The 15,159-nt window shown below is 47.8% G+C and overlaps 1 protein-coding gene across 7 annotated transcripts in view; it reads right to left on the reverse strand.

Annotated features, from left to right (window-relative positions):
- Positions 1-15,159, reverse strand: part of LOC140408302 (PDZ and LIM domain protein 5-like) — a 328,382-nt gene that overhangs the window by 25,087 nt on the left and 288,136 nt on the right. For all 7 annotated transcript variants that reach the window (XM_072495316.1, XM_072495317.1, XM_072495314.1 and 4 more), the window contains one exon: positions 2,154-2,334. In XM_072495316.1, the coding sequence (XP_072351417.1) occupies positions 2,154-2,334 (181 nt within the window). The remainder of the gene's footprint in view (positions 1-2,153; positions 2,335-15,159) is intronic.

A 15,159-nucleotide genomic window follows, 5' to 3' on the forward strand; every position in this document is an offset into this window, starting at 1 on the left:
AAGAATTCTGACAGATGTTTGGACATTATGGGATATGAGGATAGGAAAGGAACAGGAATATAGTGTAGACTTTCAGCCTTGATCGTATTGATCAAGGTAGAAGAGGGTCAAGGGGGCTTGTGCCCTGCTCCTGATCCCACCTGTTAACTTATGGCCTTAAGGTTCAATCTAGAACGCGAATCAGCCTTGTTTAAAAAAATACAAGTTTTGTTGTAAGCCAGTTGGAGGGGTGTCCTTCGAGGTCCACTGGAAACCTGCGGTCTCCTCATACTGGGCTATTTCAGAAGGCTGTTAACTTGCGGTCTCTGGATTATTATTCTACATCTCTGCATCACTAACGCAGTAACATAATCATTATGCTATCATACCCTAATTGATCCCACACACCACCTTTATCATTCACTCCGTCTACCACCAACAGTGGCAGCTGTATCTACAAGATACACTGCAGCAACTCACCAAGGTTCTTCCGACAGCACCTTCCAAACTCTATTACCTGGAGGACAAGGCAGCATCTGCATGGGAGCACCACTGCTAAATTCCCCTCTCAAGCCATACACCTTCCTGCCTTGGAACGATATCGCTGTTCCTTCAATGTCACAGAGTTAAAATCCAGAAGCTCCATCCCCATCAGCCCTGTCGGTGCATCAACACCACATGCACTGCAGTGGTTCATGAAGGTCCAAAAGATGTGCAGGTTAGAGGAAATTGAGTTGGGCCAACCCAGGGATGTGCAGATTACGGGGATAGGATGTGGACTGAGGTGGGGTGCTCTTTCGGAGCATCGTGCTGACCCAATGGCCTCCGTCTGCACTTTCTGAGTTCTATGATTCTATGAAGGTGAATCATTGAAGGGAATTAGTGATGGGCAATAAATGTTCGCCTTCCAGCGACACTAACATCCCATGAACAAAGCAAAAATTAAATATGTCACTTACACAAAATAATTTCTGTTGTTCATTTCGAAAAATAGGAAATCATCTATTTAGCTGTTTTTGAATCTCAGACTTTCGTATCTCCTGCCTGATGGAAGAGGTTGGTGGAGAGAATAACCCGGGTGGGAGGGGTCTTTGATTATGCTGCCCGCTTTCCCCAGGCAGCAGGAGGTGTAGATGGAGTCATTGGATGGGAAGCGGGTTTGTGTGTTGGACTGGGAGGTGTTCACGACTCTCTGAAGTTTCTTGCGGTTTTGGGCCAAGCAGTTGCCATACCAGGCTGTGATGCAGCCTGATAGGATGCTTTCCATGGTGCATCTGTAAAAGTTGGTAAGAGTCAATGTGGACATGCCGAATTTCCTTAGTTTCCTGAAGATGTGTAGGCGCTGTTGTGCTTTCCTGGTCATAGCGTCGACGTGGGTGGACCAGGACAGATTGTTGTGATGTGCACACCTCGGAATTTGAAGCTGTCGACCATCTCCACCTCTGCACCATTGATGCAGACAGGGGTGTGTATGATTCTTCGCTTCTTGAAGTCAATGACCAGCTCTTAGTTTTGCTGACATTGAGGGAGAGATTGTTGTTGTTGCACCACTCCACTAGGTTCTCTATGTCCCGCCTGTATTCTGACTCATCGTTGTTCGAGATCCAATCCGGTACGGTCGTGTCATCAACAAACCTGTAGATGGAGTTGGAGCTGAATTTTGCAACACAGTCGTGCGTGTATAGGGAGTATAGATGGGGGCTAAGTACACAGTATTGCGGGGCCCCGGTATTGAGGACTATCGTGGAGGAGGTGTTGTTTATCCTGACTGATTGTGGTCAATGGATGTGCGCGGCGAGGACTAACAACATTGAGCAGATGTTAAATATTTCCCCAGCACAGAAGAAAATCTAAATCAGTGGTTAAATTACCCTAATTTACTTTTATGGATTGAACAAGTGATTACGTTTGCAAAGGAAAGAACTGTTTGTTTGTTTATGTGACACTTTGGCTAAGAAACGGCATATCCTGAGGCCTTCAGAGTGATCGAGGTTTCAAAATGAAAAGGAGAGGGATGAAGGAAGATTTGAAAGGAGGGTGGGATGCTGTCAACCTAGGAATATAGAACAAGTGGAATGGGTCAGCCTGAATACGTGAATCATTTAGGTTTTGGTATGACTGGTTCATTCTGGATGGTGTATTAGGTTACAGTTTCAGCATCTTAAATTACTTACCCCTAAGATCTTCCTCTGGCACCTGGCGCATTCAGGGGCAAAGAACTGCTCGTAGCACTTCTCACAATACACCGACCCCTTCTCTTCCATAAAGCCAATGTGTGCGAGGGACAGCTTACAATAGGCACATGTAAACTCTTCAGGATGCCAGGATCGACCCATTGCCACAAGGAACGGACCTCTGCGAGAACAAACATAATGCAATTACTACACAAACAGGGAAAACCAAACTAGTTATCTAACGTCAAAAAATAAAATGGCAGCAACATTTGTGTTTTCTCACAGGAGGAAGGCCGAGCAAGAATTTCTCAGCCAGTCTCTTGGCTCAAACCTCCACTTCGAGGGCAGGAAGGAATCTTTTATCCTATCTTTGAAAAGGAAGTTGCTCTCCAATAGGTTTTCCATCCTCAGAAATCCAGGCGCAAGTCAGGTTTGGGTGAAGAGTTGAGGGCAGTCCAGTGAGAGACACAGACCACTCAAGCTGAGGTGCACATGTCATTGAAACTCACATCCACTGATTCTCCAGGGAAACCCAAAGCCAAAACTACCCCGACAGCCTGCAGGCCTTAAAAAAGGGGCACAAATTATTCCTTATTTTAATACTTCAAATCTAATGTATTTGGCAGAAGGCAGTAGAGAAGGGAGGCGGTAGCATAGTGGTATTGTCGCTGGACTAGTAATCCAGAGACCAGGGTAATGAGCCGGGTTCGAATCCCACCACTGCAGGTAATGGAATTTAAACTCAATAAAATATCTGGAATTAAAAGTCTAATGATGACCATGAAACCATTGTTGACTGTCTCAAAAAACCATCAGGCTCACTTTCATAGATTATCATAGAATTTTATCAAGGATATTATTAAACTGGAAAGAGTGCAGAAAAGATTTACTAGGATGTTGCCGGGACTTGATGGTTTGAGTTATAAGGAGAGGCTGGATAGACTGGGACTTTTTTCCTTGGAGCGTAGGAGGCTTAGGGGTGATCTTATAGAGGTCTATAAAATAATGAGGGGCATAGATAAGGTAGATAGTCAACATCTTTTCCCAAAGGTAGGGGAGTCTAAAACTAGAGGGAATAGGTTTAAGGTGAGAGGGGAGAGATTCAGAAGGGCCCAGAGGGGCAATTTCTTCACTCAGAGGGTAGTGAGTGTCTGGAATGGGCTGCCAGAGGTAGTAGTAGAGGCGGGTACAATTGTGTCTTTTAAAAAACATTTAGATAGTTACATGGGTAAGATGGGTATAGAGGGTTATGGGCCAAGTGCGGGTAACTGGGACTAGCTTAATGGTAAAAACTGGGCGGCATGGACTGGTTGGGCCGAAGGGCCTGTTTCCATGCTGTAAACTTCTATGATTCTATAATTTACAGTGCAGAAGGAGGCCATTCGACCCATCGAGTCTGCACCGGCTCTTGGAAAGAGCACCCTACCCAAGGTCAACACCTCCACCCGATCCCCATAACCCAGTAACCCCACCCAACACTAAGGGCAATTTTGGACACTAAGGGCAATTTATCATGGCCAATCCACCTAACCTGCACATCTTTGGACTTTAGGGAAAGAAAGTCTGCCGTCCTTACCCGGTCTGGCCTACATGTGAGTCTTAAATGCCCTGTGAAATGGCTTCACAAGCCACTCAGTTGTACCCAACCGCTATGAAAATGCTACAAAAAAGGAATGAAACCGGACGGATCACCCGGCATCGAGACAGGCAATGGATACACTGGACAATCCCAGCTCTGCCACCCCTGCAAAGTCCTCCTTCCTAACATCTGGGGGCTTGCGCCAAAGTTGCGAGAGCCGTCTCACAGACTCATCAAGCAAGAGCCTGACATAGTCATACTCACAGAATCATACCTAACAGACAATGTCCCAGACACCACTATCACCATTCCTGGGTATGTCCTGTCTCAACGGCAGGACAGACCCAGCAGAGGTGGCGGGGGGCACAGCGGTCTACAGTCATTAGGGGGTGGCCCTGGGAGTCCTCAACACCGACTCTGGACCCCATGACGTCTCAGGGCTTCAGGTTAAACGTGGGCAAGACATCCTCCTGCTGATTACCACATACCGGTCACCATCAGTTCTTGAATCAGTACTCCTCCATGTTGAACACCACTTGGAGGAAGCACTGAGGGTGGCAAGGGTGCAGAATGGGCGACTTCAATGTCCATCACCAAGAGTGGCTCGGTAGCACCACCACAGACCGAGCTGGCCGGGTCCTAAAGGACATAGCTGCTAGACTGGACTGCAGCAGGTGGCGGGGGAACCAACAAGAGGGAAAAACATACTTGACCTCATCCTCACCAATCTACCTGCTGCAGATGCATCTGCCCATCACAGTATCGGTGGAAGAGACCACCGCACAGTCCGCGTGGCGACAAAGGCCCGTCTTCACATTAAGGATACCTTCCATTGTGCACTACCACTGTGCTAAATGGGATAGTAAGAATTCTTACAACACCAGGTTAAAGTCCAAAAGGTTTGTTTCAAATCACCAGCTTTCGGAGCGCTGCTCCTTCCTCAGGTGAATGAAGAGGTACGTTCCAGAAACAAATATATAGACAAACGCCGGCATCTCCACTAAATGGGAGAGATTTCAAACAGATCTAGCAACTCAAGACTGGGCATCCTTGAGGCGCTGTGGGCCATCAGCAGCAGCAGAATTGTACTCAACCACAATCTGTAACCTCATGGCCCAGCATATCCCCCACTCTACCATTACCACCAAGCCAGGGGATCAACCCTGGCTCAATGAAGAGCGCAGGAGGGCATGCCAGGCGCAACACCAGGCATACCGAAAAATGAGGTGTCAACCTGGTGAAGCTACAACACTGGACTACTTGGGTGCCAAACAGCATAAGCAGCAAATAATAGACAGAGCGAAGTGATTCCACAACAAACCCATCAGATGTCAGCTCCAGCCACATCCATGGTGGTGGACTATGAAACAACTCACTGGAGGAGGAGGCTCCACAAATATCCCCATTCTCAATGACGGGGGAGCCAAGCATTATGTGCAAAAGACAAGGCTGAGGCATTCGCAACAATCTTCAGCCAGAAGTGCCGAGTGGATGATCCATCTCCGTCTCCTCCAGAGGTCCCCAGCATCACAGATGACAGCCTTTAGCCAATACGATTCACTCCACGCGATACCATGAAACAGCTGATGGCACTGGATACTGCAAAGCCGATGGGGCCCCGACAATATTCCGCAATAGTACTGAAGACTTGTGCTCCAGAACTGGCCGCACACCTTGCCAAGCTGTTCAACGAACAATACAGTACAGGAACAGGCCCTTCGGCCCTCCAAGCCTGTACCGGTCATGATACCAATCTTTGCCAAAACCCTCAGCACTTCCTTGTGCCGTATCCCTCTATACCCATCCTATCCATGTGTTTGTCAAGATGCCTTTTGAACGGCGTTAATGTATCTGCTTCCACAACCTCCCCTGGCAACGCGTTCCAGGCACTCACCACTCTCTGCATAAAAAAACCTGCCTTGCACGTCTTCTCTAAACTTTGCCCCATAGACCTTAAACCTAGGTCCCCTGGTGACTGACCCCTCCACCCTGGGAAAGAGTGCCTGCCCATCCACTCTATCCATGCCCCTCATAATCTTGTAGACCTCTATCAGGTCACCCCTCAACCTCCGTCTTCCTAATGAAACCAGAGCGCGTCTGTTCAGCCTCTCCACATAGCTAACACCCTCCAGATCAGGCAACATCCTGGTAAACCTCCTCTGCACCCTCTCCAAATCCTCCTTCTGGTAGTGTGGCGACCAGAATTGTGCCCAATATTCCAAGTGCGGCCTTACCAAGGTTCTATACAACTGTAGCATGACTTGCCAGTTCATATACTCGATGCCCCGTCCAATGAAGCATATTCCATATGCTTTCTTGACTACCTTGTCCACTTGTGTTGCCACCTTCAAAGATTTGTGGACCTGCACGCCTAGATCTCTCTGACTTTCTATATTTCTAAGAGTTTTGCCATTTACGGTATATATACCCTCTATGTTAGACCTACCAAAATGCATTACCTATACAGTACAGCTACAACACTGGCATCTACCCGGCAATATGGAAAATTGCCCAGGTGTGTCTTGTACACAAGAAACAGGACAAATCCAACCCAGCCAATTACCGGCCTATCAGTCTACTCGCCATCGTCAGCAAAGTGATGGAAGGAGTCATCAACAGTGCTATCGAGCAGCACTTACTCAGCAATAACCTGCTCACGGACATGGACAGTTTAGGTACCGCCAGGGTCACTCAGCTCCTGACCTCATTCCAGCCTTGGTTCAAACATGGATAAAAGAGCGGAATGCCAGAGGTGAGGTGAGAGTGGCTGCCCTTGACATCAAGGCAGCATTTGACCGAGGATGGCATCAAGGAGCCCTAGCTAAACTGGAGTCAATGGGAATCAGGGGGAAAACTCTCCGCTGGTTGGAGTCATACCCGGCACAAAGGAAGATGGTTATGGTGGTTGGAGGTCAATCATCTCAGCTCCAGGACATCACTGCAGGAGTTCCTCAGGGTAGTGTCCTCGGCCCAATCGTCTAGCTGTTTCATCAATGACCTTCCTCCCATCCTAAGGTCAAAAGTGGGGAGGTTTGCGGATGACTGCACAATGTTCAGCACCATTCGCGACTCCTCAGATAACGAAGCTGTCCATGTCCATCAATCACTTGGCTGCATGGTGTGCCGAAAACAACCTCTCTCTAAATGTCGGAAAAACCAAGGAACTGATCATCGACTTCAGGAAGCGTAGCGTGACACCCCCCCCCCCCCCCCCCACCCCCAGTCTGCATCAATGGCTCCGAAATGGAGATGGTCAATAGCTTTAGGTTCCTGGGGGTCACCATCACCAACAGTCTGTCCTGGTTCACTTATGTTTATACAACCGTCAAGAAAGCCGAACAATGTCTCGACTTCCTATGGAAGCTAAAGAAATTTGGCATGTCTGCATCGTTTCGGTGCAACATCGTGGGCCGAAGGGCCTGTACTGCGCTGTATTGTTCTATGTTCTATGACCTCACAAACTTCTACAGATGTGCCACCACAGAGAGCATCCTATCCGGCTGCATCACAGCCTGGTATGGCAACTGCTTGGTCTAAGATCGCAAGAAACTGCAGAGTGTGGTAAACTCAGCCCAACGCATCACACAAGCTTGCCACCCACACACTGATTCAGTCTACACCTCCCGCTGCGTCAGGAAGGCAGACAGCATTATCAGAGACCCCTCCCACCCAGGCTTTGCCTTCTTCCAGATCCTTCCATCAGGCAGAAGATACAGAAGTGTGAAGACTCGCACATTCAGACATAGGAACAGCTTTTTCCCCACAGCTACTAGACTCCTCAACGACTCTCTCTCGGACTGATCTGTTCCCTGTAAGAATACTATTCACGACACCCTATGCTGCTCTTGCTCATGTATTTGCTTTGTGTGGCCCCTTGTTCCGCACTGCAACCAATCACTGTTTGTCGAGGTACCATTTGTCAATGTAGTCTGTCGATTATTCTTTTTTTGTCGTACGTACTGTGTACATTCCCTCGGCCGCAGAAAAATACTTTCCACTGTACTTCGGTACATGTGACAATAAATCAAATCAAATCAAATCCAAATGCAGCAAGACCTGGACAATATCCAGGCTTGAGCTGACAAGTTGCAAGTTACATTCGCGCCACACATGGGCCAGGCAATGACCATCTCCTTGGAGAGAGGATCTAACCACTGTCCCTTGATATTCAATGGCATTAACATTGCTGAATCCCCCACAAACATCCTGGGGTATACCATTGATCAGAAACTGAACTGGACTAGCCATATCAATACTGTGGCTACCAGGGCAGGTCAAAGGCTAGGAATCCTATAGTGAGTAAATCACCTCCTGACCCCCAAAGCCTGTCCGCCACCCGCAAGGCACAAGGCAGGAGTATAATGGAATACTCTCCACTTGCCTGGATGAGTGCGGGTCCAACAGTCAAGAAACTCAACATATCCAGGACAAAGCAGCCCGCTTGATTGCTCCTCCTTCCACAAACATTCAAACCCTCCACCACTGACGAACAGTGACAGCCGTGTGTATCATCTACAAGGTTCCTGAGGCAGCACCTTCCAAACCCACAACCAGTGCCATCTAGAAGGACAAGAGCAGCAGGTACCTGGGAACCCCCACCACCTGGAGGTTCCCCTCCAAGTCACACACCATCCTGACTTGGAAATACATCACCGTTCCTTCACTGTCATTGGGGCAAGACCCTGGAACTCCCTCCCTAACAGCACAATGGGTGTACCTCAAGGACTGCAATGGCACGGTAGCATAGTGGTTAGCACTGTTGCTCGACAGTGACAGGGTCCCTGGTTCGATTCCCAGCTTGGGTCACTGTCTGTGCGGAGTCTGCACGTTCTCCCCGTGTCTGCGTGGGTTTCCTCCGGGCGCTCTGGTTTCCTCCCACAAGTCCCGAAAGTCGTGCTGGTAAGGTAAACTGGACATTCTGAATTCTCCCTCAGTATACCCGAAGAGGCGCCAGAGTGTGGCGACTAGGGGCTTTTCACAGTAACTTCCTTGCAGTGTTAATGTAAGCCCACTTGTGACAATAAAGATTATTTAAAAAAAAAAATTAGAAGGCAGCTCAGCTTCTGAAGGGTAACTAGGGATGGGGAAGGAATGCTGGACTTTCCAGCGACACCCACATCCCCAAAATGAACTAATAAAGGAGAATTTATTTCAGCCAAAGGGTGGGGAGGAGGGTCTTGAGCTCACTGCCTGAAGAGGTGATAGAGCCAGAAACACTCGTTACATTTACAAAATACTGACAAATGCACCAGAAGTGCCATAACTTGCAGACCAAAACTTGAAAAGAGCGATTAGGTTGGAGCATGCATTCTGAACTGACAGGGACACGGTGGATGACCAGCTATGCCTCCATGACAAATTTTACTCACAGCAATTAAAGTGGGCCATTCAGCCCTTCGAGCCCATTATGTTATTCAATGTTGATCAATGACGAGCAATGAACTCTCAGTTGACCACCGGCGGCACGGTGGCACTGTGGTGAGCACTGCTGCCTCACAGCGCCAGGGACCCAGGTTCAAATCCAGCCTCGGGTCACTGTCTGCGTGGAGTTTGCAAGTTCTCCCCGTGTTTGCATGGGTTTCGCCCCCACAACCCAAAGATGTGCAGGTTAGGTGGATTGGCCACGCTAAATTGCCCCTTAATTGGAAAAAGAGAATTGAGTACTCTAAATTTATTTTAAAAAGAAACTGCATGGGGGCCGGGGGGGGGGGGGGGGGGGGGGGGGGGAGAATCCCAAATTTCCACTCCCTGATTTCATGCACTTCTAGATGACTGACACTCTAAAGATTAACCAAAGTTAGCGCCCAACATTTTGTTTTACAAGTGTAATCATTATATCAAAATTAAATTGAAAACCAGTGCATCTTCATATCACTGCACACCATTTGCAAGAAGGTACGCACTTTGGATGTGGAGAGGGCAGAGCTGGTTTGCTATTACAATTGTGAGGGAAGGACAAGTTGAAGGAAGAGTTAGAGAATGCATCCAGGCTTGTTAAACCGTGATCACGTTCAGGAGGTCACTATCTAACACCAATGCTCAGTTCAGATATTAATTAGTCTGCACTGCTTCTACAAAGCCTCATCTGTTAATCGTTCAGCTGTACGAGTTATCTTAATCGCCTCATCCATTATTCAATGGACACTCCATCGAGTGACAGAGCTACCAGTGTTAGCATTTGATTTCTCATAAGTTAGGTCAGAAAGTAGCATTACACTCACCGACAGTGCAACCGTAAAGATTTCAGGAGTTTTTAAGCTGCAGAAATTTAGTTGCAGGAAGAAATGGGAAGCACTAAAACTCAGATTAATCTTTTGACAAAGCATGCTGTTGCAGCGGAGACTAAAAATAGAATACCGTTTAAAGATGTGTGTGATATTGATTCATAAGCCACACATTACGGGAGATGGGTAGGGGGGTTGAAGGATGGGGGACGAATGGCACGCACCCCTCCCCCTGGAAGCGAAGTCTGCGTGTGTAGCCAACTGCGCCCCCATGTCGGCCTGCCCCGCAGCCATCACCGTGTGTGCCTGTGCTTGGGCTCAATAGGCTGCCTGTGGGCTATCTGCCTCCTCACTCGGGAGTCTTGCCCACGGGAGCTGCCAGCCAATCCGATTAGCTGGCACCTCCAGCAGTCCCAACAGCGTCAAGAGTGCATTAGTGGGCTCCTAGAAAGAAGCCCAATGGATCCTGAAGCAAGGTATGTTTGGGATCTTGGGCAAGGAGGGTTTGGGCAGCTTGTGGTTGGGGGGGGGTGGAGTGTTTCACAGAACAGGTGGATAGGAAGAAAAGGGGTTACTATCTTAGGTGAGCTGCCTCTGATGCGCCCCCTCCCCATACTCCAGAAAATAGCCACCCCCCCCTGCTTTCTTCCCACTCTTTTAAAAGGTTTTTGTTTTGCAAAAAAGCAGCCTGCCCACTCTCGCCCAATTGCCCACACCATTATGGCATGGCCAGTATATTATCGGAGTCAATTGATTTGACAACAACCTTATCTAACCCTTGATTATTTATTTAAATATGACAGGGGGGGTGCAGATTTCGGCACTTGCCCACCCCACGTATTATGGGGGTGAGCAGAGAGGTGATGGGGTTGGTTCTCGTCCTATTTTACACTCGCCTCCTCCCTCCCACATCACCGAAAATACACCATGTCTTTTCATTTTACGCCAATTTTGTAAAAGCCACGATATAGAAAAATAATTGTCTCTGAGAGTAATTGAAATGAAATGAAAATCGCTTATTGTCACAAGTAGGCTTCAAATGAAGTTACTGTGAAAAGCCCATAGTCGCCACATTCCGGCGCCTGTTCGGGGAGGCTGGTACGGGAAAATCCTATCTGTTTAACACTGTCATGTTAAAATGCGGTGGAGGGATTGCTGGGCTAGACTGTATAGATTAGGGGCGATGGACCTACAATAGACTATGGATGTCCCCCCCCGCCTTTCACTCCCCTACTCCCATGCTGTGCTGCCTTATGTGTCAACATCACACACATGTTTAAACAGCATCCCTTCCCTTCCCTTGCTCAAATGGCGGGGGCTTGAAATCCCGCCCTAACCCGACACACCTCCCCGCCTCGCACCGAGCTCCTCCTGACCTCCCGCGCTCCTTTTGGATGCTCGCACGTCCAACAATGCCAGCCCTTATGTACGACAAATGGCCCACCTCCCATTGTGGCAACAAACCAACTCGGTGGATTCATTAGCGCAATACTGTTACTAAAGAGGAAACGCTCTCCATGCCAGGTAGGATCAATTTCCCACCTCTTCCACATCCACTGTAGTCCCATTCAGGGGAAGCTTCCGGAAGCAAGAGCAGGCAACTGCTGTCGACAGATGGGCAGATTAACCAACTGGAGCAGGAATTTAATAAATGTCAGAATAATAGCATGCACACCACTGGAATTCCAACTCATGTGAACGCTTTTGTTTTTAACCAGAGATATAATATATAAATACATCCCTCAGAGTAAATTATTTTTGCGTATAGGATTGCAGGTTGGTTTACTGTGTAACTTGGCTTTTAGGAAACCGGTGAAAATGAAATGACATTTGATACTCCTCTTTGCAGTCTAAAGAATGGTGGCAGTAGGGCATGAACTGTAATTACGCTGAAACAGCCTTATTTGATCTGACTGCTCCACTTTCAGGCAGCGACTGACATGATATATTTATTAGTCCAGAGACGAGGCAGCTTTGTTTAATTGTGTATTAATTACACAAAGCTATAATGACATAGTACTTGTAGACAGACCTTTGTCTTCTGGTAGCAAATACCAAATGGAACTTCAAAGGTATCTATCGCTGGTGGTAACGAGGGGTTGAGGTTGGAGCATTTGTAGAATCTACATCACGCTGTGTGAGATTTAGACGCAAACGTGGCAATGCCTGCGTTAAAGTAGCAAAGGGATGTTTTGTGTAAATCGGTCCTTTAGGTGCAACGGGAAATGGATATCGGAAATGCATCAATCATCGTTGCCAGCAATGGATTTCGATCTTGGCTTCCTGAATTGCTCCAATGAAGCTTGGCGCAGCCACGGAATTCGCATCTCATCTGTCCTCCTGGCACTTTGTATCCTTCCAATTCATAGGCATAAAGGCAGAGAAGGTGTCCATTCGGCTCACCGAGTCCATGCTATCTCTCTGCAGAGCAATCCAATCAGTCCCATTCCACATCACTCTATCCTCATATCCCGAAAGTTCATTTTCCTCAAGTGCCCACCCAATTTCCTTCTGAAATCATTCACCGTCTCCGTTCCTACCTCCCTCCTATGTAGCGGGTTCCCGGCTGCTATTCGCTCGGGGAAAAACACTCTTCCTCACAACCCCACCCTTCCTCACAACCCCATCTCTTGCCCAAATCGGTGCCCTTGTGCAATCAACTAATGGGAAGAGCTTTCCCCTGTCTACCTTATCTGAACCTGTCATAATCTTGTCCACCTCGATCAAATCTCCCCTCAATCTTTTTGCTCCTATGGGAACCCCAGTTTCTCCAACTTAATCTTCCAGCTAAAATCCCTCATCCCTAGAAAAGGGCCCTCACATCCTTCCTAAAGTCCACATGTTTTGGGCCCTGCCCGAAGCTGGAGGGGTTCCGGCAGGGGTTTGCTGACGTGATGTCGGAGGTGTTGAGGGTGAAGGTGGTCCCGAGTCTATGGCGTGTCGGAAGACCCGGGAGTCCAGGGGGTGAGAGAGGCTGACGTGCCGGCCTTTGCCTCCCCGGTAGCCTGGAGACGGATCCTGTTGGGATGGAGGGACTCGTGGCTGCCGAATGTGAATTCCTGCTTGCTCTCTTTTTGCCTGTGGTTGTGTTTAAGGTGTACATACAAATGCCTTAATAAAAACATTTTTTTTTTAAATGGATGTTGCGAGGATGACTGAAGGTAGCTGGCTGGATTGTTCAATACATTACAGTATTAGTAGCCAATCGGCCTGTGTTATAACCGTCCACAGCCGTGAACTGAGTGAGGAGAATAGAGAAGAATTGGGAGAAAACTGATCGCTGCACATGTCAGCATAACTCAGGCAGAACACCACTCAGAGGGCTCAGCCTTGAGAACAGGATGGGAAAGAGAAAAGGGGCAAAGAATGCAATGGAAACAGCAGCAGGAAATAAGACCATAAGACATAGGAGCCGAATTAGGCCACTCGGCCCATCAAGTCTGCTCCCCCATTCAATCATGGCTGATATTTTCTCATCCCCATTTTCCTGCCTTCTCCCCATAACCCCTGACCTCCTTATTAATCAAGAACCTATTTATCTCTGTCTTAAAGACACTCAGTGATTTGGCCTCCACAGCCTTCTGTGGCAAAGAGTTCCACAGATTCACCACCCTCTGGCTGAAGAAATTCCTCCTCGTCTCTGTTTTAAAGGATCGTCCCTTTAGTCTGAGATGGTGACCTCTGGTTCTAGTTTTTCCTACAAGTGGAAACATTCTCTCCACGTCCACTCTATCCAGGCCTCTCAGTATCCTGTAAGTTTCAATAAGATCCCCCCTCATCCTTCTAAACTCCAATCAGTATATACCCAGAGTTCTCAAACGTTCCTCATACGACAAGTTCTTCATTCCAGGGATCATTCTTGTGAATCTCCTCTGGACCCTTTCCAAAGCCAACACATCCTTCCTTAGATATGGGGCCCAAAATTGCTCACAATACTCCAAATGGGGTCTGACTAGAACCTTATACAGCCTCAGAAGTACATCCCTGGTCTTGTATTCTAGCCCTCTTGACATAAATGCTAACATTGCATTTGCCTTCTTAACTGCCGACTGAACCTGCACATTAACCTTCAGAGAATCGTGAACAAGGACTTCCAAGTCCCTTTGTGCTTCTGCTTTCCAAAGCATTTCCCCATTTAGAAAATAGTCTATGCCTAAATTCCTCCTTCCAAAGTGCATAACCTCACACTTTCCCACATTGTATTTCATTTGCCACTTCAATGCCCACTCTCCTAGCTTGTCCAAATCCTTCTGCAGCCCCCTTGCTTCCTCAATACTACCTGTCCCTCTACAGATCTTTGTATCATCTGCAAACCTAGCAACAGAGCCTTCAGTTCCTTCTTCCAGATCATTAATGTATATTGTGACAAGTTGTGGTCTCAGGACCGACCCGAGGCACACCACTAGTCACCGGCCGCCATCCTAAAAAAGACCCCTTTATCCCCACTCTCTGCCTTCTGCCAGTCAGCAGGACTGCAGAACAGGAACAAAGGAGATCATGCCAAAAATCGCCACTTCTAGACTCGGGACCACCTTCACCCTCAACACCTCCGACATCACGTCAGCAAACCCCCACCAGAATCCCTCCAGCTTCGGACAGGCCCCCAAAACAGAGAGGAAGAAGCTTTAACGGAAGTGAAAAAACAATTAAAACAAAAAACATCCTTCACTAAAATGCCATATGTACCAATGTATCCGAATTATGCCAGTGCACTCAAACTCATGCAGAAAATTACATTTATACAACACCTTTAACACAGTCAAACATCCCAATACACTTCACAGAAACATTATCAAACAAAATTTGACATTGAGTCACATAAGGAGATAGCTAGAGAGGTGACCAAACATTCAGTCAGAGGTAAGGAAGGTAGAGAGAGAGGAAGAGAGAGAGAGAGAGAGAGAGAGAGAGAGGGAGGGAGAATGAGAGAGAGAGAGAGGGAGGGAGGGGAGAGAGAGAGAGAGAAAGAGAGAGAGAAGAGAGAAAGAGGGAGAGGGAGAGAGACAGACAGACAGGGAGCTTAGAGCCAAGCCAGCTGAAGCCATCACTGGTCTTGCAGTCCTGCAATTAAAATCGGGAACAGACTCCTGAAACCGAGGAGCGTGGAGGGCTTAACGGTTTGTGGGGCTGGGTAGTTTACAGAGAGAGGGGTGATTATGGGACATGAGCTCAAGCAGGAAAACGGATCAACAAATGTGAGCTA

Source organism: Scyliorhinus torazame, chromosome 3, assembly GCF_047496885.1.
Source record: "Scyliorhinus torazame isolate Kashiwa2021f chromosome 3, sScyTor2.1, whole genome shotgun sequence".
Classification (NCBI taxonomy): Eukaryota; Metazoa; Chordata; class Chondrichthyes; order Carcharhiniformes; family Scyliorhinidae; genus Scyliorhinus; species Scyliorhinus torazame.